This window comes from Triturus cristatus, chromosome 2_2 (genome assembly GCF_964204655.1).
Source record: "Triturus cristatus chromosome 2_2, aTriCri1.1, whole genome shotgun sequence".
NCBI lineage: Eukaryota > Metazoa > Chordata > Amphibia > Caudata > Salamandridae > Triturus > Triturus cristatus.
Window position 1 is genome coordinate 1235857562 of NC_140582.1, and position 24462 is coordinate 1235882023.

Below are 24462 nucleotides of genomic sequence, written 5' to 3' on the forward strand. Positions count from 1 at the left end.
CCTACCTTTGCTAGATAAGCTCCTGTTTGTCTTCTAAATAAATATAAGGCTAAAACCCAAGACTTGTCTTCCTTGGACCATATTAAGTTGGACACTGTGTCTTAGTGGCAAGAATATAGAACCATCATTAACTGCCCCCCACCACACCCCCAAACGGAAAGCAAACTTCTGGGCTTAGTTGGCAGGAGGATGTGCAGTGCTGTGGCTGCTGTCACGAAAAACTGCTAGCGCTGCTACCTTGCTGGGCAGGTACAATAGGTCTCTTTGTGATTCTCTCCAGTTCTTTTCTTTTTTCTTTTTTGAGAGAGGAAGGGGACCATTTTCAGTAAGTCCCTAGTGAAGGTATGCTGGTTCAGGTTGTCAGTGCTACACCCAACTCTTCAGATCTTACTGCACTGGTCTGCTAACTTTGCTTGGCATTGAGACGCAGAGGCTCTGATTGACTGGCTTGAAAGCTGAAACACAAGAGCAGTTGATGACTCTCGAGTCTCAGGAACCACTGCATCTTATCTGCCTGAGATCCATACATAGTTGAAGATGCTTAAAACGGTGGGCATTTAAAACCAAATACAAAAAAGGTCATTCTAAATCCGGTAACAGGTGTCTCAATCCTCAGATGCTTCAACTCCCTAAGTGGCCATAGCAACACCAGCAGCAAAAACCAACCTTAATACCAGTGAAAGTCTGTTTAAGAGAGAAGTGTCCAGCAACCTGCGGTGGAGCCGGAAAGCGATCGGAGAAGAAGGGACTTCTCACTTCCCTCTTCTTTATTAGTCACTCAAGAAGCATCTGAGAGAGAGGCAAAAAAGAAATGCTAAGAAATAGAATGGGTGCTAAATAGTGTGTAGAAGAGCTATTCACCCCGGTTTAAATTTCCTCCTCTGAAATACTACCAAAAGATGCTCCCATTTCAATTGGGAGCAACTTCAAAAAGAAGTAACCCCCTTATTGGGGAAACAAACTGTGGGAAGGGGTCACTCATCACAAAGAAAAGGGCCATTTTCCCTTTTTTTTGTGATCCAAAAAGGCGTCCACCAAATTGTCCTACAGTGGCATCAAGGAGCGTGGATGTTTGTCATTCAGCTTCCAGACACCTGTTTCCACATTCTGATTTACATAAGGTTCCTGGTAGACAACAAACACTTCCAGTTTGTGCCAAGAATGTTCTGCTAGTGCACAGCAGTAGTAGTTGCCAAATTCGGGTAGCAAAAGATTTTTGTTTACCCCATCTAAATGACAGGCTGATCGCAGCTTCAATTAAACACAAAGCTCTGCACTATTATCAGTTGGCTCATACCATCCTTCGGCGTCTGGGTTTAAGTCAAGCAGATGAAAATAGTTTATTCACTACCTTTACTTGGTGTTAGACACTCAGGCGGCTAGATTGTATACTTAGGTGTAGAAACTTCATCAATTAGTTTGAAGTGTTACAATCTGCTGAGGACACACAAGAGTCCTGCTGCATGCCAGTTTGCCTCCCAGTTGGTCACTGGCTTCCTGCATCTTCCTAGATATTCATGCCAGACCACACATGAGGCCTCTTTCTCAATGTCTTGATGATTAGCGGTGCCAGTTCTTGGGCAGTGGAGAAGAAACGATCTATCTCCGTCTACGATCCAATCATTCCCCTAGTGGTGTCAGTCACAGGATCTGCTGAAAGGGATTCCATTCCACTTAGACATCCCAAGTGTCTCTATTTTGGGACAGGGCACTCACATGGATCACCTCCAAGTACAAGGCACCTTGTCCAAGAAACAAATATCCTACTTCATCATAGTTTTCGAACTGACAGCAGTCCATCTAGCTCTTAAGTCTTGTCTTCCAGAAATCCTCCTAGTTCAAGTGGAAAATACTGCAACAGTATAATATGTGAGTAAACGTAGAGTAATGCATTCCAGGCCTTTTTACTCTGAAAGATCAATCAATTTGGGAATGTATACATTACATCACTACGCTCCTAGGTGTACCAAATGTAGAAGCAGATTTGCTCAGCAAAGATAGGTTTTGCATGACGAAGTTCTCAGACGTTACCTGTAAATAAACCTCTTTGCACAGAAAACATAATATCCCCCAACTTCACCTCTGGATACTATCAACCAAGGCCTAAAGGGAATCTCATTTTGGTCATGGTTGTTTCTATATGCCTTTCCTCCGATAGCTCTGATCGTGCCACTGATCTTCCAGTTGCCCTACAGCAGAGCCACGACGATTCTTATCAATGGTGATCTACTGAACTTCTACACCTGTAGGCATAATTACATATGAGGCGGCTTTGGAGACCTGATCTCCTGCATAAGTGAGCATCACATCTGCATCCCAACCTTCCATCATTGAACTGAGAGCCCTGACATCTGAATGCCTACAATATGGTCATCTTAAGTTGCCTCAAGACGGTTTAAAAATGCGAAGCATCCTTCAACCGAAATATAGTATGCTTTTGAGTGGAATAGATTCTGCATTGGGTATATTCAGAACAGCTTTGATCCCTACAAGTCACAAGTAGTGGCACTCCCTTATCTTCACTTTGTGAGATCTGGCTTTCCTTTTTCCTCACTTAAGGAACAGCTTTCTGCAATTTCTGGCTATTGAAAGTGTCATTCATAAACTTTTTTCAGACCGCCTGTGGTAAAAGGTCTTTCCACCTGTTAGAACTCTTTCTCCACTTTGGGAATTTAACATAGTCCTCTCTAAACTAATTGGGCCTCCCTTTGAACTGATACCAAATGCATCCTTACACATCTAACTTTGAACGCTGCTTTCCCAGTAGCTATAACATCAGCCCATATTCTGTGAGGTTCAACCCCCCCTGTGCTGCCATGTACCCCACGTGGCGAGAGGAACTTATTCCAATTTCTTCTCCAAAATAGTAATATATTATGTCTATTAGACTGTATTGTTAACAACATTTTTTTTTTATTTAAATAATAATCTTTTGAAGTGGAGAGATCTTTTTACACTCTGGATGTAAAAAGTATAAAGAGTGTTAGAGCTCTAGCTAGACAAAATTTGAATCTCGGACCGTCTTATATTTTGTTTTTGAATTATGGACTGTTTGCATGGGTTTAGCCACCCTGAAACAATCCATTTTGTGTTAAAATAGTGTCTTGTATTTTACTCTCTTACCAAATCTCTAAGTCTTTTCCAGGCAGGCCTAAAGCCTGTTCTAGTTGGGACAAATAAGCTACAATGGGTCTACTGAGAAATGTTCCCATTTTAGAAGTGTGTTGAGCGTCCATTTTGGGTCATTACCTACAGTTACAAGACACTGTCTTGAATCATATTCTAGGGCTGGCCCCCAGATAGGCAAGGCTTTGTTAACGTGATTTTATTTTAAAAAAATGTTTCTCTCTTCATTCCTCTGCTCCTTATTTGGAAGGCTTGCGATTATGTTAAGTTCTTATGCCTATTGATGAGGATCTCCTGGAATAGAAGGAAGAATTAGTTACCAGTCTGCAGACTTGCGCACTCCCAGAAGAGGCTCAAAGGAGTGTGGGCATGTTGCACCTAGCTAAGAAACGCCATACCCGACAGTGATCAGGCAGAGAGACTCAAGGATAGGCTCTTCGAAAGGACCCTTGACACTGGAAAAATAGAAACTGTACTCTCACCTGACACCACATTGCTGTACTTGAACCCTAAGCATAAGCATTTTGCAGCAAAAGGTCCTTATTGAATTACTAATGGGGCCCATTTTTTATTTTCCCAGTTCAGTGGCCAGCTTCCCTCCCTTCAGTCTGGGGAATGTTAGCAATACACTTCCACTATCTGGAAAAGGAACCCTGCTTCCATCTTGTGCTCCTGAACAGGCAGTGGTTTCCAAAATGGGCCCAGGACTAGATTTGCTTCAAGGGACAAGCTTAGGACTTGGTGTACATGCTAGATTAGACCCCTCATAGCAGTTATGCTGCCTATCGATGTGCCAGAATCACATTGGCCCTTCAGCACAACTGCTCAATTTTGTGCCAGATTATCACATCATTGATAAATTAAAGTGCATTGTTCTGTGCACACACTTACCACAAGCCAAGAGCTAAGTTAATGCAATCCAATCCAATCTGTAGGGTTCCCAATATCTAACCAATTATCAGTGGCGGCTGGTGACATTTGAATGTGGTGCATCGTAAAAGTTTGGCGTGACTTATGTAGTGAACAATGCAGGCAAGCCTAACGAACAAATGTGGGGTCCAGGCTGGATCCTCCTCCAGAAGAAAAAATTGAAAAGATTACTGAACATCTCCATCCACCTCTCTGTCCTCTTTAACACCATCTTTTCACACTTCCCCGAATGTACTTCCTTGCATCTCCCTCACTTGACCACGTCCAAACATACACTGCACTGACTCACATTCAAGCAATGTATTTTACTTTTAGTTTTGTTCATAACCTATCCTAAAAGGAGGACCTCAGTTCACAATGTTCACAAATCTAATATTTACGTATTGGTTTTGTGCAAAAAAAATAAGGTTCATAGGCAGTCTTTGATGAATTTCAAGCTCTGTGGTTTATTTAAAAAAGCTATCAAAGTGTTTGATCCACACAATATAGTAACAAATCAATCAGCCGACGCGTTTCGTCCACACTTGGACATCATCAGGAATCCAAATTATGTTTTGATAATGTGCTCCGAATTTCCAGTTCCATCCATCCTATTAATGAGGAAGTTTACTGACTAGTAGCGCGTTCAAATCCAGCGCTCCTTCTCTTTCGGCTGTTTCGATAAATCCCGCCAACGGGATTTGTGAAAATTGTGAACTGAGGCGCACCTTTCAGGATAGGTTATGAATTCTTGTTGATTTGTGGCCCAGTGGCGGTGGGACCATTTAAAGTTGAGCGTGGATGAACTACTTAATCGGCTAAGCGGTATTACACCCCAGTGCGCACACCTCTAGCCCTCACTGCCTGTCGAGTTGGATGAATACTTTTACTTTTCGCTGTATATATTTTGCCATCTGTGCACTCCCTTCACACACACTTTCACAAAATTGCAACTGGAATACATTACCACTGTTCTATGTGCTCTGCAGAGAGTCCAACCCACAGACCGGCACTTTGTTTTGGCATCAGTCAGAGCTCTCAATCAAATCCCTTATAAACACCTGCACAGCTCAAAGTATGCACAGAATAAAATACAGAAGGAAAGACAACCTGATTAAATAGCTGTCTCTCTTTATTTTCCCAGTTCAGTGGCCAGCTTCCCTCCCTTCAGTCTGGGGAATGTTAGCAATACACTTCCACTATCTGGAAAAGGAACCCTGCTTCCATCTTGTGCTCCTGAACAGGCAGTGGTTTCCAAAATGGGCCCAGGACTAGATTTGCTTCAAGGGACAAGCTTAGGACTTGGTGTACATGCTAGATTAGACCCCTCATAGCAGTTATGCTGCCTATCGATGTGCCAGAATCACATTGGCCCTTCAGCACAACTGCTCAATTTTGTGCCAGATTATCACATCATTGATAAATTAAAGTGCATTGTTCTGTGCACACACTTACCACAAGCCAAGAGCTAAGTTAATGCAATCCAATCCAATCTGTAGGGTTCCCAATATCTAACCAATTATCAGTGGCGGCTGGTGACATTTGAATGTGGTGCATCGTAAAAGTTTGGCGTGACTTATGTAGTGAACAATGCAGGCAAGCCTAACGAACAAATGTGGGGTCCAGGCTGGATCCTCCTCCAGAAGAAAAAATTGAAAAGATTACTGAACATCTCCATCCACCTCTCTGTCCTCTTTAACACCATCTTTTCACACTTCCCCGAATGTACTTGCTTGCATCTCCCTCACTTGACCACGTCCAAACATACACTGCACTGACTCACATTCAAGCAATGTATTTTACTTTTAGTTTTGTTCATAACCTATCCTAAAAGGAGGACCTCAGTTCACAATGTTCACAAATCTAATATTTACGTATTGGTTTTGTGCAAAAAAAATAAGGTTCATAGGCAGTCTTTGATGAATTTCAAGCTCTGTGGTTTATTTAAAAAAGCTATCAAAGTGTTTGATCCACACAATATAGTAACAAATCAATCAGCCGACGCGTTTCGTCCACACTTGGACATCATCAGGAATCCAAATTATGTTTTGATAATGTGCTCCGAATTTCCAGTTCCATCCATCCTATTAATGAGGAAGTTTACTGACTAGTAGCGCGTTCAAATCCAGCGCTCCTTCTCTTTCGGCTGTTTCGATAAATCCCGCCAACGGGATTTGTGAAAATTGTGAACTGAGGCGCACCTTTCAGGATAGGTTATGAATTCTTGTTGATTTGTGGCCCAGTGGCGGTGGGACCATTTAAAGTTGAGCGTGGATGAACTACTTAATCGGCTAAGCGGTATTACACCCCAGTGCGCACACCTCTAGCCCTCACTGCCTGTCGAGTTGGATGAATACTTTTACTTTTCGCTGTATATATTTTGCCATCTGTGCACTCCCTTCACACACACTTTCACAAAATTGCAACTGGAATACATTACCACTGTTCTATGTGCTCTGCAGAGAGTCCAACCCACAGACCGGCACTTTGTTTTGGCATCAGTCAGAGCTCTCAATCAAATCCCTTATAAACACCTGCACAGCTCAAAGTATGCACAGAATAAAATACAGAAGGAAAGACAACCTGATTAAATAGCTGTCTCTCGAGGGAGGCAAGATTAAGTAAAACTTGAAATAAGAGGAACTAAATCGCTGACATGCATTGCCTTAACGTTTTTAACACTCGTTCATAAATCAATCCATGTTTTTGGCGTAATGTTGTAAGGGCATGAAGGTTGGTCCAGTTTTAATGTCCTACACCAGATAACTGTCTGTTGTAATCGCATTTCTCGTCTTTGACATTGACCTGGATATTTGTCAAATTCACAAGGGAACAAGAACCCTGGCCTGCTCCTCTTTTGCATCCATTTCACAGGGCAACACATGTTGCAGCTCCACTTCTAATGGGGCTTGAGGCGTGCAGCCATGGCCTGGGGTGTCACAGTGGGGGAGGTTTGCGTGGCGAGGGGTCTCAGAACAAAATACATAACAGAAGATTAGCAGAATAACACTTATCATTACTGAGAACAAGGCACTAGATCACACGTGCTTGCATCCACTCCTACGTGTGACGAATTGGAAAGGGTGGGATCTATGCCTGGGCATGACGGATGCCTGCTCTCACTCAGGGAGAGAGACTACAGTCCCCAAACCATGACACTGACTGCGTTACTGGCTAGAGAGAATACTGCCATAAACTACAATGGCAATGATTCATTATGAAGGGCTTTAGAACAGTAAGCCCTGCGTTGTGGGTCACAGTTTAGAAAGTTGATTTACTGCCTGGTTTCCGTCTCCCGATTTTGAGCGAGGCGGGCAGGCAGCCTGGGACAGGCAGCCCAGACTTAAAAAACATCGATTTGTTTAAAGATACAATCGTATCTCTAAATAAATCGATCTAATTAATATTTGCACAGGAATGTGAAGGAAATAGTTTCAGAGGGGTGCAGCACCAGAGCTCTCTTGGAGAATTCCCCTGCCAATTATAAAATGACCTCAAAAGCGGCACATTGTGGCATTTATACAAATAAGTAATGTTCTGTGCAGAGCGGAACAAAGGTAATTGTGCAACCCTGAAATCCTCCAAGCTTTTACGCAGTGAATCCCACAGTATATGGTATGCCTTGCCATAATTGCGCACACTGCTATGGTGACATTACATCTTTGTGTGGAATGCAGTCTTATAGTTTATGTGGTTCTGTTTTTCTCTGTTTTCGCAGCCTGCACCACTGATCCTGTACTACAGTGTGAGAGAGAAGAGAAGATAGTATCACCGCTGCCAGCACGTGCCTATAGAGAAACCCTATTTTACCAGCATTCGCCTATGTACAGAAATATATCTTTCTTGGTAAATGGACAATCGGCCAAGCTATTTAATGTAAAATTGGTTCTTTTTTTCCTGATGGCTCTATTTTTTTTAATAAAACATTTGAAAATGCGTCTCTTTTCTGTGATTGGAAGACGTGAACTTAGTCTATTTGCTGTGTGAATAGGATTATGAAGTCAAGTTTACATGAGGTTGGGTATGTATGCTACAAAAATATATTTTTCCATCCTAAACATTGCTTCCTAAACCTGGTTGACAAAAATATCCGTTCATTGGCATTAGTAATAGAACATCTGTACCTATTGGAATGATATTGTTAAACAATATTTAGAACACTGTATTTTTCGGGTGATATTTGAGACCTAACGAATAGTTGCTTCTGCTGCTCAGAGCAGTCATTTGAAAATACCCTTTGCAAACAATGTGGTCTTAAGATGCACGTGAACATCATGGGGACCTTGATTTCTTCTCTTAGGGCAAGAAGGGAGGCATGCTGGTCGCTGCAAAGAGGGGGAACTCCATGCGTTGACAGCCGGGGAAGAAAAACCTCTGCCTCCAGGAGGTTCTAAACTGAAAAGGGTCTTCTGAGGAGAACTTTTGGCTGAACCTCTGCCTACAGGAGGTTCTAAGCTGAATGGGGTCTTTGAGGAGAACTGCTGGTTAAACCTCTCCCTCCAGCAGCTTCTAAACTGAATGAGGTCATCTAGTGAGAACTGCTGTTTGAACCTCTGCCACCAGTAGGTTCTAAAGTTAATGGGGTCTTCGAGGAGACCTGCTGTTTGAACCTCTGCTTCAAGGAGGTCCTAAGCTGAATGGGGCTTCCGATGCCAACTGCTAGTTGAACCACTACCACCAGTTAGTTCTAAAGTGAATGGGGTCTTTGAGGAAAACTTCTGCTTGAACCCCTGCATCCAGGTGGTTCTAAAGTAAATGGGGTCTTCCTGGGAGATCTGCTGGTGGAGCCTCTGCCTCTTGGACGTTATAAACTGAATTGGGTCTTAGAGGAGAGCTGCTGGTTGAACCTCTGCCTTCAGGAGGTTGGCTATTTGGAAAGTTGGATTTAATAGATTGTGGGGCCTGGCTTGTTTGCACATGAACTGCAAGCAGTTAATCCTGGGTGTGCTCACAAGATGTAGTCTTCAGCAAATGATTGTACTTGTGACCAGGTGTTGCACATTCCTCCTTTGTGCCTGTATTAATCCAAGGAGATGTATATACCCTCCACAACTTATTTTACGCCACCAACGCTGAGCGTGCTAATTTTTTCTTATTGCATATGTGACGTAAAACTAAAAAACAATTATCTTTTTAAAGGATTCACCCATAACATCATGCAAGTATACAGAGAGCCATTCACATGTCATTATCAAGTGTCAATCATTACTTCTCTCCATCACTGTTAACATTGCATCAGATCACGCCAGTACCAAGGATCTGCCTTTTACATTTCAGAAATACACGTTCCTAGTGCAGGACTAACTGGGCTGTAATGTGTCCGTGCTGGAATTTCAAACCTGTCTTCAGGACTGTGTCAAATTCAACCTTTTATGATCTGAAAAGCTAGACCTCAAGTTGCACGCTTTATAGGCCTCGCCTGACCCAGCGCATGCGCTGGTCTGGCGAGACTTTTTTGAGGGTTCAAAAAAAGTGCTATCATGGCCAGCCTAGAGCTACAGTGCATGTGCGCGTGCACGCGCCGCGCTTGATCGCGATCACTTTCAATTTTGCTGCCGCTTTGATGTTCTCCGTGAGCCAATTCTTTTGTTTTTTCTGTTTATTACTGCTCTGTAGTAATGGTGGCACCCGTGCTTTAGCTTAAACATCTTAGGCTAAAGTCGGGTGCTGAGATTGCTTCAAAAGTAAAGAAATAGACAATTCTTTACTTTTGAAGAAATCTCGGCACCCGACTTTAGCTTAAGATGTTTAAGCTAAAGCACGGGTGCCGCCATTACTACAGAGCAGTAATAAACAGAAACCAGCATTGGCATAGCCAATAGGTCTCGCTTTTGGGACCTTATAAGTATTTAGTTATGCAACTGTTGCATGGCTAAACACTTATAAGGTCCCAAAAGCGAGACCTATTGGCTATGCCAATGCTTGTTTAAAATTATTTTTCTTACTCCCAGGGAGACTCTGCACTGAGATACTTCCACTGCTTATATCATTCCATCAGGTCATACATTCATTCTTAAAATGCAGTGCTATTTTAAAACTAATAAATGTCTTGTTTCAGCAGCACAAATCTCACACTTCTGAATAGTTTTGTACTTCCTTGTAGTAGATATTGAGTGCCTAGAACCCTGCGTTTATGTTTAGCCCAGGTCAGCACTGTCAAAAACACCGGTCAGAAATGTTGTAAAGATCCTGCGCCCAATGTAGATGTCTTCGCAGTGCCTTGGCATAAGTATTGGCCACAAGGGCATTCAGCGGACATGCGGGCACACATTTATTCCATACATGGGATGTATTCTAAGTACAATATATTCTCTTGAAATGTATCCGATCTAATATAGACTTCTAGCCTCCGATTCCTTACCTTAGAATTATTCCTAGGCGCCAGATGAGATCTGGAAAATGTTTGTGAACAGTACCTGGACCACCTGTGGTACCACCCAGCCAAAGACAATTATTTGTACCGCAGTGTGATCAACATTATTGTAACTACAGTCCACCATATACTGTCGTATTGTGTATCCACAAAATTGGGTGTCTGCAGTGCCCTAGTCGCCTCATGAAATATATTTGATATTACTCATAGAGTACTACCTACCTTTATAAAACTAGTTAAATTATTGTCCATGTCTGAAGTGTCATTACTATAATCATTGGTGTTGCATGACTGACCTACAAGAGCTGAAGCAAGTTCAATGTCTTATCAAATGGACAGTTACATGGTGGGTGTAGGGGGAAGAGGAGCACTCGTGTGTGTTCCACAACCCTGTGCACGCCTGTTACAGGAGACCGGCAATGCGCTTCCCTAACTACGTTAGCTATTCCACTTAGTAGATAGTGATACCAAATTAAGATCCAATCTTCAACCGTAGGCCTATGAACCTTCTACACTTTGGGAAGTCTTTCTTTCTTGGTTAAGATTTGTGACATACCAGGATCACACTTTGGCCCACGGAGACTCTACAAGAGTGATCAGTATAAAAGTGCTGCTAAAATTACAAAGAGCATTTCCAGATGAGCGAAGGATCCTGCTAAACCTCTAATGGGATAGTGAGGGTATTGATGGGATCATGCTGGTGGTGCCTTGGTTGTTATGCCACTTGTGTTGTGTCTCTGTTGCCTCACTCTCTTCCTCTCTGCCTTCTACTCCTTTTCTTGAGTTGGCTTTCTATACTTTAACTCGCATGACCTTTTTTTTTTTTTTTTTTTTATAAACATTATCGCTCTCCACTGTGACCTTATCAATGGTCCTTCTGGGTCTAAAGGAGGGTGAAGTTTCTTATAATCATTTTTTCTTCAAAGAAACGTTGGGCTCAATCACCTTAGTGTCCTCACTCCTCCCTCGTTGATAGAAAAAGAGTGAAGAGCTAAATATATAAATACCCGCCAATGATTTAGCTAGTTGGGACGCAAGCATAAAATCTATGCATGGTATGAATGGAAGTATGATGTGCCAGTAGGGGTAATTCCCCACTTGTTTGACCTAGAAAGGTTTAGGCAGAACCATAGGGATCCTTAAAATACTGGTCCTGATGAAAGCACAGTATCCTCTATGAAGGTTGAAACATGTAGACTGCGAGGAAGGATACTTGGGTAATTAGACCCCACAAAGTGTCCGCATTTTTTTTTTTTTTTTTTTTTTTAACACTGGCAAGCAAAATTCTGATGATAAAGTTTGTGCCGGTATGCCTCAGGCAGCCTTTTAACTATTTAATGCTAGGATCCCTTGACATATCTGTAAGTGCACCCTGAAAGAGATCAGGTTGAAGCCCGCGGTGGAAGTATTGGATTGCATCGCCAAAACTGATGAAGCATGCCTTTAAGATTTGCTGATGGGTAAGAGTTTTAAAGTAAAAATCACTCGCATGCCAATACTGCCTAGACGGACTGGAGTCGTAAGGGACCCCTTCTTTTGCTTTTTATTGGGAAAGTGAAATTTATAACAACTTTGTCTTGGCCTTCTGCCCCATCTGTACTCCTTTGGTAGAATGCTGGGGAGTTTGTGGCACCTACATGTCTTGATGCTCTGGTGGGTCTTCAACCTCTGCCTAGTGCCCTGGGCTGTTCTAAGCGCATGTGGTGAAGCCCGCTTCCAACATTATCACGAGCAGTACCACCTTCATTTGATTTATATTGGCCTAGAGCCAGACTATAGCGTGGGCACAGTAGGCTCTTTACATTATAATTACCTTCTCTGCAACCTTTCTGCACCCCTTCTCTATTTCAACTCACCCTCTCTACCTCACCTCCCTACATCTTTCTATATTTCTCCATCTCGCGTCTTTAAACTGTCTCCCTCACCTTTCTCTCTGTATACCACACCTTTTTCTCTACAACTCATTGCTCTTTGTACCTATAATCGCACTCTCTTTCTCTCTGCCCTACTTCTCCTTTTACCTGAGTTGTCTTTCTATAACTCGACTCATTTTGCCTTTTTTTTGTTAAGATTATCGCTCTCTAGACTGTGCTCCTCTCACTACCTCACCCCTCTGTCAATCTCGCGGTCTGCTGCTACTTCTCTGTAACTCTCCTCTCTTGCTGCCTTAACTCTCTGACACCCCTCAGTGTATCCCAACCCTGTCTATATAGTTGATTTTCCTCATCTCTCCTTCACTGTGAAGCTTATTTATCCTGCTAACTTTATCTACCAGCCTCTTAGTTTGTCTACCCTCAGGATCTTCCTTTCTGGTTACTGCACCTCTCTTAACCTTACATATATCATTGTCTCTCAAACTCATCTGTAGTTCTACTTATGTTATCCCTCTACCTCACCTCTTATGCTATAGCATTCTCTTTACCTCTCTGGCCTCATATTTCCGCTTCCTTCCGTTTCTATTACTCTCTAGATTCAGATATCCGTGTCTCGCCTGAGAACTGTTCACCAAAATAGTGGAGGGGAAGGAAGTGAAGAAGAAAATTATCAAAATGTGTCCAATTGAAATGTGAAAGTACTCACAGTAATGTCTTGATTTTCACTGTTGCCACAAGAATGCCAGTGGTAAAGGGGGGTGTATTTGTGATGAAAAATATCTGACAAAGCACCATTTTCAAAGGCTTTGATCACGTGCCTTGTTCTATTTTGTGCCATTCCACTAAACATCCAGCTATCTTCACTTACTGTCGCTTTCTTACAGTGGAATTGAAAAGACCGCTGGACAATGAATTACACTTCAAATATTGTTAAAATACAAAACTCAATTATAGTTCCAAGCCCTTAAAGAAATGGCTGTTCAAGGCATTTGTGCTGTAGATACACATGCTTTGCATACTCCTGCCATCTAGTGTTGGGTCTGGATGTTTGCACGTTGTTATTCTTTGAAGTAGTCTTTTCCAGTCATGAGGAAAGGGTACTCCTCCTTTTGGGGATTATGCGCATGGGAATCAACTTTATTGTTCTCTTTCTGCCATCTGGTTTGAACGTGGTTTGCAGCGCTCCGGTTCAAAACCGTCGGGCTCGATAAAGGGACACGCAGCGGCAGAACATTGCACACACTCCGGATATCTTCGGAGAAGATACAGAGCAGTAAGAAATGGAGGCAGCGGAAGAGGAGTAGGCCTTCTCTATTAAAAAATCTGACTTGGAACTGGAGACTAAGTTGGGAGTTCGGAGAAGTTCCAGCAGGACAGGGTGCCATGAGTAATAAAGCCCCTTTGCCCCCAAACTTTCTTCCTCCAAACAAACTGCATCTGGGCCATGACTGCCTTTTGGCCATGGTCGGCACCGAGAGACTGCTTACAACACCCCGGGCTCCGCACGGAAACAGACAATCAAACCTTCCGGCTCGGGCCGAGCTGATACCCCTTTGGTTCTGAAACATTCCAGATAGAAAGGAAAAAAGGACTACTCCAGTTCGGTACTGAAAATGTTGCAATTGTATATATTAGCCACAATTATGAGACATCCATTTCACCAATCAGTGATAGAATGAAACACTGCCAAAAGATAAAATATGATTCTAATATTCCCAGGTTTGCTGCAGTGTACAAAATAATGACATCGGCTCTAAAACATGCTTCTAAATCCTGCACTGTAATCCGAGCACAAACAACTGGAGGAAACCAAAGAAAGAAGAAACAATATTTTATTGATCTCCCCGCACAGCAGACCTCAAGCAGAATAATCTTAGACCGGATTTTCCTGGTGCTGCTTTTTATAACAAAGTTATATTGTGTTGTCTCTCCCGAAAGAGAGAAAAAATGACTTATTCTCTCTCAATTTTCTTTCTATGAATAGCATTTTAGTTTGTGATTGTGCAGGAGTTTCAATGTTTATAAGTTTACACTGATGAGGGTGGTTTCCTTTTCTGTGGGGTTTTATCAGTTGTTTTAGGTCTAAGTTTAATATATGATAGCCAGGCGAGCAACTAGAGCCAAATTTCGGGGGGGGGGGGGGGGGGGGGGGCTGAAAAAGATTTCGGGGGGGGGCTAAGTCTTCCAGCCATAGGCAGAGTGGCTTTAAGAAGGGGTGAAAACACAACAAAAGCCTCATTAACGAGTAAATGGTCTTTTAAAGACCTATGAAGTACTCTGGTCCGGCTGCAATTAGACGGACGCCAGCCCGCGAGGCTGTCTCAGTCGGGCTGACACACATGACGGTGGGGGGGGGGGGGGGGGGTGCTGAAGCCCGGTGAGCCCAATGAGTGTTGCTCCCCTGATGATAGCCAACCCATTACAAAATGTTATTGTTCTCTGCTTATGCCAAAACAATTTAAAATGAGTAACATCATACAATTACTTCAATGTTGGAATAAAAATGAAAGAGTACAGCTGATTCTAATCTAAAATAGACTCGTTATACACAACACGACTGCCAGCAATACTGAAGAAGGAACCGGCAGAATATGGCACCTGTTCGATAAACTAAAATCATGAAAACCGGCCCGGCGAAACCCAAGACTCATTTATGGAGGGCTAAAGGCAGGTCAATTGAAGTAGTAAAGACATATAAATATCTGGGTATATTATTTGACAACCGTTTCCTTTAAAAGTCACTATGAAGATTTAAAGGCAATAACCGGAACCTTAATTTATGCCTTTAAATGCTTCCATAAATCATTGAGATGCCAATGGTACAACCATCTCCTCAAAGTCATGAGAGCAAAATTACAGCTAACTATTTTATATGGCTCACCTATTACCAGGGTTAAAGATGCAAAGCTATAGGACCTATTAGTAATCTAGGCCTATGAATCAATTTTGGGATCCCCAGGTCAATTGGCCAAGCTTAAATTAGTAGGCCTGGGCAGTAAATTCCGTTCCGCTCGCGAACAGCATTCGTGTACAGGAAAAAAGCATCGCGAACGCGCAGAACGAGCAATTCCGTGTGTTTGCGCAACTCTGTGTGCTCGCGGAGATTTTTTACCATTTCGCGGAGCTTTGTGTAGCGCGACTACGCAAGTTCCGCCCACCACTATAAATTACATTGGAGTTCTGGCGATCTCAGACAAAACCTATGACCCAGTCCTGAGGCGGAAGCCGGGAGCTGGAGGTACTCTTGGATAGTTCTGTTTTTTAAAAAACTGCTAATTTCGTTCTTTTTGTGTGGTGTCACTGTTGTCTTGTGTTTTTAAATAACACGCACTCAAGCGCTTCCTCTGCCTTCGGCGCACAGCTGATTGAGAGCTGCCACGCCCTTCCTCGCGCTTCTCAGCTGCCGCCAGCATCCCAGGTGTGCGCGCTGACTCCGCCCCCTTTCAGGCCACGCCCTCCTCCTTACCTAGATATGTGCCAGTACAGGAAGCGCAGCGGACGAGCGCAGCGGGAGCGCCGTTTGCGCGCCGAAGGCGCGCCAAAGGCAAGCCCGTCTGGGCCCGTCCGGCCCCGGACGGCCCTAGGCCCCGTTACTCCGCCGGGTGGCCCTCAGGACCGAGTGACGTATACAGCAGATACATTGCGCTCCCTTCGACCTAAGAACTTCCTTACCTGCTATCACACGCTCACCGCAGGTAATACTTTCTCGTTCTGTCCTCGATGCAATCCGACTCCCCCCCTGAAATCTTCCACACTCCCCCTGAAGTTGGGACTTCTTAACTGCCGTTCCCTCCCCAAACATGCTACCGAAGTAAACCTTTTGATTCAGAATCAGGATCTTGACCTACTGTTTTTAACGGAAACATGGCTATCAGATAAAACCGACCCTGACGTCATCACGGCCCTACCCACTGGATACTTCTGCCAAGCTTTAAATAGACCTAAAGGGAGAGGAGGCGGGGTAGCTATAATTCACAGGGAACAACTCACCTGTAGGATGGCTAACGCTGGTATTGAGGACTGCGAGAGCGGCCAATTCTCCATCCAAATCTCCTCATCCCTTTCCCTGGCAGGGCTATTGATCTATCGCCCCCCAGGAGCCCCAGGCAATTTTATCAATTCCATATTCGAATCTGTATCACAATTAGCTTCCTCCACCTCCAACTTCCTTATACTAGGTGACCTGAATTTCCACTTCCTAGACCCCACGGATCGAGTAGCCTCGGATATCAGACACGACTTAACATCTTTAAAGATACATCTAGTGAATAACGAGCCTACCCATGAGAAGGGCCAGCTACTGGACCCTATTCTCACCAATATAGCAGCGGTGACCACCAACCTACCTGTGATTTTACCATGGACGGACCATTTTCTGGTCCCTTTTTCCTGGGAAATCCCCAAACCTACTCTCCTAACCCCTAAAACCCAGGTTACCGACCGACAATGGCACAAATTGTCACCGGAGAAATGGGCTGCTTCTCTTGTAGACTCCATTCCCGAGCTCTCCTTCGACCCCAACACGGCTGACAAACAACTTTGTGATTGGATCACTTCGTCCCTTGATACGATGCTTCCGAAAACCACCACCCTTAAACAGCCCAAGAGAATTTCCCCCGCTCTATGGTATACTCCAGAGCTTAAAGCTCTGCGCCAAGAGTGCAAAAAAACCGAACGCGCTTGGAGACGTGAAAAATCAGGAACCAATAAAAACACCTACTCTACCTCTCTTCTAAGCTACAAAATCGCTATTCGCAAAACCAAAAGCGCGTTTTATCAGGAGAGAATAGAAAAAGCGGGATGCTCCAGTAAGGAAGCACACGCCATCCTTAAAGAGCTCTCAAAACCCCCAGAACAAGGACTGGGACCTCCTTCCGACCCTAAAGCAGACCAGGAGAAATGCCAAAAATTGGCTAATTTCTTCCATGACAAAATCCGACTTATTCTGGACTCAATTCCTCCCTCGAGCCCAGGGGAAGAAATTGTTTCCCAATACACGACATCGTCCATTTGTCTGTCCACATGGGGCCAGGTCACAATAGACGAAGTGAGAAATACGTTCAACTCCATGAAGAGCGGCTCCCCTAGGGACCCTGCTCCTCTTCGGATCCTTAAGGAGGTAGCCCCCACTATCATCCCCTCCCTTACTCATTTGATTAATACCTCACTCCAACAAGGAGTCGTACCCTCGAGCTGGAAGAAAGCTGTGGTAAAAGCCCTACTGAAGAAACCTTCTCTCGATCCTGAGAACCTGGCGAACTACAGGCCCATTTCCCTACTCCCAGGAGTCAGCAAGATCGCGGAAAAATTAGTCAAAAGGAAACTCTCGCAGTTTCTAGAGGCCAATAACAAACTAAAAAGTTCCCAGACGGGCTTCCGACCAGGGCAGGGCACGGACATCGCCCTCCTGGCAGCGGTAGAGGAGGCCAGAGCGCTTCTGGATGGGGGAGGTTATCACCCCATTCGGAGTGAGCGTCGTCAGCTATGCTGACGACACACAATTAGTGGTGTCTTTGTCCCATCCCAATCAACAGAAAGCTGATCTCTTCAACTGCCTTACGCAGGTTCATCGTTGGATGAATAGATCAGCCTTAAAACTAAACGGGACAAAAACGGAGGTCCGTATACTTGGCCCGAAAGGAACCTCACTCCCCCTGGATAGTTGGCCAGCCTGTCTAGGTCCTCTCCCTGACCCAAAAACAGAGGTGAAAAGCTTGGGAGTATGGATCGACTCCGATCTCTCATTTATTCCGCAAGCAAAGAAGGTAGCAGGGACCTGCTTCGGTCTTCTAAAATCTTTGAGGAAAGTCCTGCCCCTTCTTCCCCCTAAATCCCAAAAACTGCTAATCCAAGGTCTCATAATATCGAGACTAGATTACAGTAACGTGATTTATCTGGGCGCTCCCGAAGCGACCCTTAATAAATTGCAGAGAATTCAGAACACTGCTGCCCGGATCATCACAAACACCCCGGCCAGATCATCTGCTAAACCCGCTCTCAAACTCCTCCATTGGCTCCCCATAAGGGAGAGAGTCAAATTTAAGGCCCTGTGCCTGGTCCACAAAACGTTGCATAACCAAGGCCCCCCAATCCTCAGCAATTTTGTCACCCCTTACACTACCACTATATCCCTCCGTTCTAACGCAGAAAACCTCATCAATACCCCGAGATTCAGGAAAGCCCGATCAGGAGGAAGACGCTTCTCGGTACAAGCTGCCCGTCTTTGGAATTCACTCCCCCATGACTTACGTCTTGAACCACAATATCTGCGCTTCAGGAAGCTGCTAAAAACACATCTCTTTCCCTAGCTTCCATGCCCCCCGCCCTGCTTTGATTTCCCACCCTTCCTCTCTTTTGCTCTTAGCTCCCGGGCCTCAGATTTGTTGAATTAGGGTTTTTAGCGCTGGGATACCTCCGGGTGACTATGCGCTTTATAAAAATAAATAATAATAATAATAATAATAATTAGTGGCAAAAACCCATGCATGGTTTGTGATTAACTCACACCAGTCCTTGCGAATCCAGCCTTATCTGAATGCCCATCTCTCGGTTCAAGTCAAAGAAACATTCTTAAAAATAAGACTGGGCATGAATCCAACTAAGGAGGGCAGGCCGGCTTGGATCCAACAATGGCCAAGTACTAAATGTAGGCTGTGTGGGTGGCAACGTGAAACCTTATTGCACATAGTATGTGTGTGTTTTAAACTGCTTAAAATACGCTGTGCACTCTTACAACCTTTATTTTTTAAGGGTGGCGTAAGATCAGCCCATCAGGCTCTTATTTTATGTTTACTGGACAAGTCGATTCCATTAGTATGTCAAACAATGCCATTTTTAGCAAATGCTGGAAAATTGCTGGTGTCTGCAACCCAAGGGTCATTTTAATGGATTAGAAATTAAAGTTGTAATCAGGTTTTAAAGAATATATAAAAACACTAAAGAACTTAATGCCTATTTGCAGAATGGCACAAACTATTTAAACCTTGGCTCTCTAGGTCATTTTAGGCAACAGGTCTTAAATCTTATAGACTCTTTATTGTTCATTTGCACAATGGTTCATAATGTTTAAAGCTCTTGTACCTAGCCACTTTATAGCATATTTGCACTGTGTTACATAATGTTCATATTTTAAATTGCATATTCTTGGGAATGTAACCATAGTATATTATCAGTTTATGACTACAGTGCGACCATGATAAAAGATGTTCATCTTTGGGATCAATGTTCTGGTACCTCATGTAACCTAGAAACTTTCGTTTTGTACAGGTGTACATTGTTTTAGAAACAGGAAATTGTGTCTTTTATTCATGATTTTAATGTTTAAATTGCACTGATTTTTGTTAATGAAGCAATAAAAAAAAATTGAGTTAAAAAAAAAACACAACTGCCATTTTTGCACGAATCTGTCGACTTGGTGTGAAAGAGCATAAAATAGAAGACGATCTCTGTTCCCGAAGCTCCAATTACAGATGTCCTTTTTAGATTGTGTCCCATCTCTCTTTCTTTTATAGGCTCTGGTGGGTACAGCACCTAGTTGGGCTGCGCCCGTTCGTTTCTTGAGGTATGAGAGAGTTCAGCGTTAGTGAGACTGTTAAAATCTGGTTTGCAATGTCAACATAATCGACGCCATCTTGTCCCCTCTCAGGCCCGCACGCTGAAAACGCGCGACGGCCATTTTAGGCACCATGACCTCATTGCCGATCGCCAGCGCGTCCCTCTGGCGCTGCGAACATCCCCCCGCGCGCCGGCCACCCCCGCTCTCTCATACATGGGCCATAAACCCTCTCCTTCTGCGCAACCCTGCCATGGAACCACATCCCATGCCTGACCGACACCTTCTTTCATCCCATACATGGTCATACATCCCTTTGATAACCCCCTTCCTCTGCGCCCGATTGTTCGAACCGATCCCAGGCCATCACCTAGCCCTGCGGATGCAGTTTATTGCCCCTACTGTAAGGGAAACACCCCACATCAAAGGGATTACAGAAGATCAAGGCCCCCCACCCCCTGAGACCCGACCAGTCGCACACACACCCGGGAATTGGCGGAATGTCCAGCTGTGTGATAGCCATCTCCTACTGTGGGTGGGGTGGGGACTTCTACTGTAGCTATGTGTGGGAGCGGATCTGAGCCGGGGATTCTGAGGATGTTCTTTCATGTATCAAAGCGATCTCAAGAATGTGCCATGTATGATAAACCTGTAATAAAGCAATAAACCTGTGTATAAGAGGCCAGGCCTCAGAGATGTGGGTAGAGCATCTCGAGAAGATTCCCTGTGGGTCTGATCTGATGTGTTCTCCTCCGGAGAGATTAAAACTTTGTTTCCTGCCTTCCAGTCTCCGGCGCCTGCCTCTTTGTTGGTTAATTTTCGAATGGTATAAGAGGCGATTACCGCCGGGCAATACTTGAAAGGTTATCGACTGCAACTGCCGCTACCATTTAACAAGATGGGCTTGGCCCGTCAATGTTTCTGAACTTAACAGCCCAGAATGATTTCTTAATTGTATCGGATGTACCGAAGTAAAGCAGGCTAATTCCATAGGTGGTAAAATTCACGGATTGGTGTGATGTCTAGCTCCAGGTACTAAGCGCAGTGCCGAGCCCAGTACAAGATCGTACAGAGGGCTATCGTGCCACGGAGAGGTTTGATGCTCAGCTCCAGGTGCTAAGCTACCGGAGCAGTGCCAGACCCAGTACCAGACCTTACAGAGGGCTATCCTGCCAGAGAGCGGTTTGATGCTCAGCTCCAGGTACTAAGCTATAAGAGCAGTGCCGAGCCCAGTACAAGATCGTACAGAGGGCTATCTTGCCACGGAGAGGTTTAATGCTCAGCTCCAGGTGCTAAGCTACCAGAGCAGTGCCGGACGCAGTACAAGATTGTACAGAGGGCTATCCTGCGAGAGAGAGGTTTGATGCTCAGCTCAAGGTGCTAAGCTACCGGAGCAGTGCCAGACCCAGTACCAGACCTTACAGAGGGCTATCCTGCCAGAGAGCGGTTTGTAGCTCAGCTCAAGGCGCTAAGGTACCGGAGCAGTGCCGGGCCCAGTACCAGATCTTACAGAGGGTTATTCTGCCAGAGAGAGGTTTGATGCTTAGCTCCAGGTGCTAAGCTACCGGAGCAGTGCCGGGCCCAGTAAAAGATCGTACAGAGGGCTATCCTGCGAGAGAGAGGTTTGATGCTCAGCTCAAGGTGCTAAGCTACCGGAGCAGTGCCTGGCCCAATACAAGATTGTACAGAGGGCTATCCTGCCAGAGAGAGGTTTGATGCTCAGCTCCAGGTGCTAAGCTACTGGAGCAGTGCCGGCCCAGTAAAAGATCGTACAGAGGGCTATCCTGCCAGAGAGAGGTTTGATGCTCAGCTCAAGGTGCTAACCTACCGGAGCAGTGCCGGACCCAGTACAAGATTGTACAGAGGGTTATCCTGCCAGAGAGAGGTTTGATGCTCAGTCCCAGGTGCTAAGCTACCAGAGCAGTGCCGGACCCAGTACAAGATCGTACAGAGGGCTATCCTGCCAGAGAGAGGTTTGATGCTCAGCTCCAGGCGCTAAGCTACCAGAGCAGTGCCGGACGCAATACAAGATTGTACAGAGGGCTATCCTGCCAGAGAGAGGCTTGATGCTCAGCTCCAGGTGCTAAGCTACCAGAGCAGTGCCGGACCCAGTACAAGATCGTACAGAGGGCTATCTTGCCAGAGAGGTTTGATGCTCAGCTCAAGGTGCTAAGCTACCGGAGCAGTGCCGGGCCCAGTAAAAGATCGTACAGAGGGCTATCCTGCGAGAGAGAGGTTTGATGCTCAGCTCAAGGTGCTAAGCTACCGGAGCAGTGCCAGACCCAGATCTTACAGAGGGCTATCCTGCCAGAGAGAGGTTTGATGCTCAGCTCAAGGCGCTAAGGTACCGGAGCAGTGCCGGGCCCAGTACCAGATCTTACAGAGGGCTATTCTGCCAGAGAGAGGTTTGATGCTCATCTCCAGGTGCTAAGGTACCAGCGCAGTGCCGGACGCAATACAAGATTGTATAGAGGGCTATCCTGCCAGAGAGAGGTTTGATGCTCAGCTCAAGGTGCTAAGCTACCGGAGCAGTGCCGGGCCCAGTAAAAGATCGTACAGAGGGCTATCCTGCAAGAGAGAGGTTCGATGCTCAGCTCAAAGTGCTAAGCTACCGGAGCAGTGCCAGACCCAGTACCAGATCTTACAGAGGGCTATCCTGCAAGAGAGAGGTTTGATGCTCCGCTCAAGGCGCTAAGGTATCGGAGCAGTGCCGGGCCCAGTACCAGATCTTACAGAGTGCTATTCTGCCAGAGAGAGGTTTGATGCTCAGCTCCAGGTGCTAAGTAAGCTACCAGAGCAGTGCCGGGCCCAGTACAAGATCGTACAGGGGGCTATCCTGCCAGAGAGAGGTTTGAAGCTCAGCTCCAGGTGCTAAGGTACAAGAGCAGTGCCGACCCAGTACAAGATCGTACAGAGGGCTATCTTGCCAGAGAGAGGTTTGATGCTCAGCTCAAGGTGCTAAGCTACTGGAGCAGTGCCGGGCCCAGTAAAAGATCGTACAGAGGGCTATCCTGCCAGAGAGAGGTTTGATGCTCAGCTCCAGGTGCTAAGGTACAAGAGCAGTGCCGGACCCAGTACAAGATCGTACAGAGGGCTATCTTGCCAGAGAGAGGTTTGATGCTCAGCTCAAGGTGCTAAGCGACTGGAGCAGTGCCGGACCCAGTACAAGATTGTACAGAGGGTTATCCTGCCAGAGAGAGGTTTGATGCTCAGTTCCAGGTGCTAAGCTACCAGAGCAGTGCCAGACCCAGTACAAGATTGTACAGAGGGCTATCCTGCCAGAGAGAGGTTTGATGCTCAGCTCCAGGCGCTAAGCTACCAGAGCAGTGCCGGACGCAATACAAGATTGTACAGAGGGCTATCCTGCCAGAGAGAGGTTTGATGCTCAGCTCCAGGTGCTAAGCTACCAGAGCAGTGCCGGACCCAGTACAAGATCGTACAGAGGGCTATCTTGCCAGAGAGGTTTGATGCTCAGCTCAAGGTGCTAAGCTACCGGAGCAGTGCCGGGCCCAGTAAAAGATCATACAGAGGGCTATCCTGCAAGAGAGAGGTTTGATGCTCAGCTCAAGGTGCTAAGCTACCGGAGCAGTGCCAGACCCAGATCTTACAGAGGGCTATCCTGCCAGAGAGAGGTTTGATGCTCAGCTCAAGGCGCTAAGGTACCGGAGCAGTGCCGGGCCCAGTACCAGATCTTACAGAGGGCTATTCTGCCAGAGAGAGGTTTGATGCTCAGCTCCAGGTGCTAAGCTACCAGAGCAGTGCCGGACGCAATACAAGATTGTACAGAGGGCTATCCTGCCAGAGAGAGGTTTGATGCTCAGCTCCAGGTGCTAAGCTACCAGAGCAGTGCCGGACCCAGTACAAGATCGTACAGAGGGATATCTTGCCAGAGAGAGGTTTGATGCTCAGCTCAAGGTGCTAAGCTACCGGAGCAGTGCCGGGCCCAGTAAAAGATCGTACAGAGGGCTATCCTGCAAGAGAGAGGTATGATGCTCAGCTCAAGGTGCTAAGCTACCGGAGCAGTGCCGGGCCCAGTACAAGATCGTACAGGGGGCTATCCTGCCAGAGAGAGGTTTGAAGCTCAGCTCCAGGCGCTAAGCTATCAGAGCAGTGCCGGACGCAGTACAAGATTGTACAGAGGGCTATCCTGCCAGAGAGAGGTTTGATGCTTAGCTCCAGGTGCTAAGGTACAAGAGCAGTGCCGACCCAGTACAAGATCGTACAGAGGGCTATCTTGCCAGAGAGAGGTTTGATGCTCAGCTCAAGGTGCTAAGCTACTGGAGCAGTGCCGGGCCCAGTAAAAGATCGTACAGAGGGCTATCCTGCCAGAGAGAGGTTTGATGCTCAGCTCCAGGTGCTAAGGTACAAGAGCAGTGCCGGACCCAGTACAAGATCGTACAGAGGGCTATCTTGCCAGAGAGAGGTTTGATGCTCAGCTCAAGGTGCTAAGCGTCTGGAGCAGTGCCGGACCCAGTACAAGATTGTACAGAGGGTTATCCTGCCAGAGAGAGGTTTGATGCTCAGTTCCAGGTGCTAAGCTACCAGAGCAGTGCCAGACCCAGTACAAGATTGTACAGAGGGCTATCCTGCCAGAGAGAGGTTTGATGCTCAGCTCCAGGCGCTAAGCT

General features: G+C 45.5%; 1 protein-coding gene across 2 annotated transcripts in view; it reads left to right on the plus strand.

Annotated features, from left to right (window-relative positions):
• Positions 1-7971, plus strand: part of PCGF1 (polycomb group ring finger 1) — a 250912-nt gene extending 242941 nt beyond the window's left edge. For both annotated transcript variants that reach the window (XM_085642901.1, XM_085642902.1), the window contains exon 9: positions 7754-7971. In XM_085642901.1, the coding sequence (XP_085499027.1) occupies positions 7754-7801 (48 nt within the window). In that variant the 3' untranslated portion in view covers positions 7802-7971. The remainder of the gene's footprint in view (positions 1-7753) is intronic.
• Positions 7972-24462: the final 16491 nt, after the last annotated feature.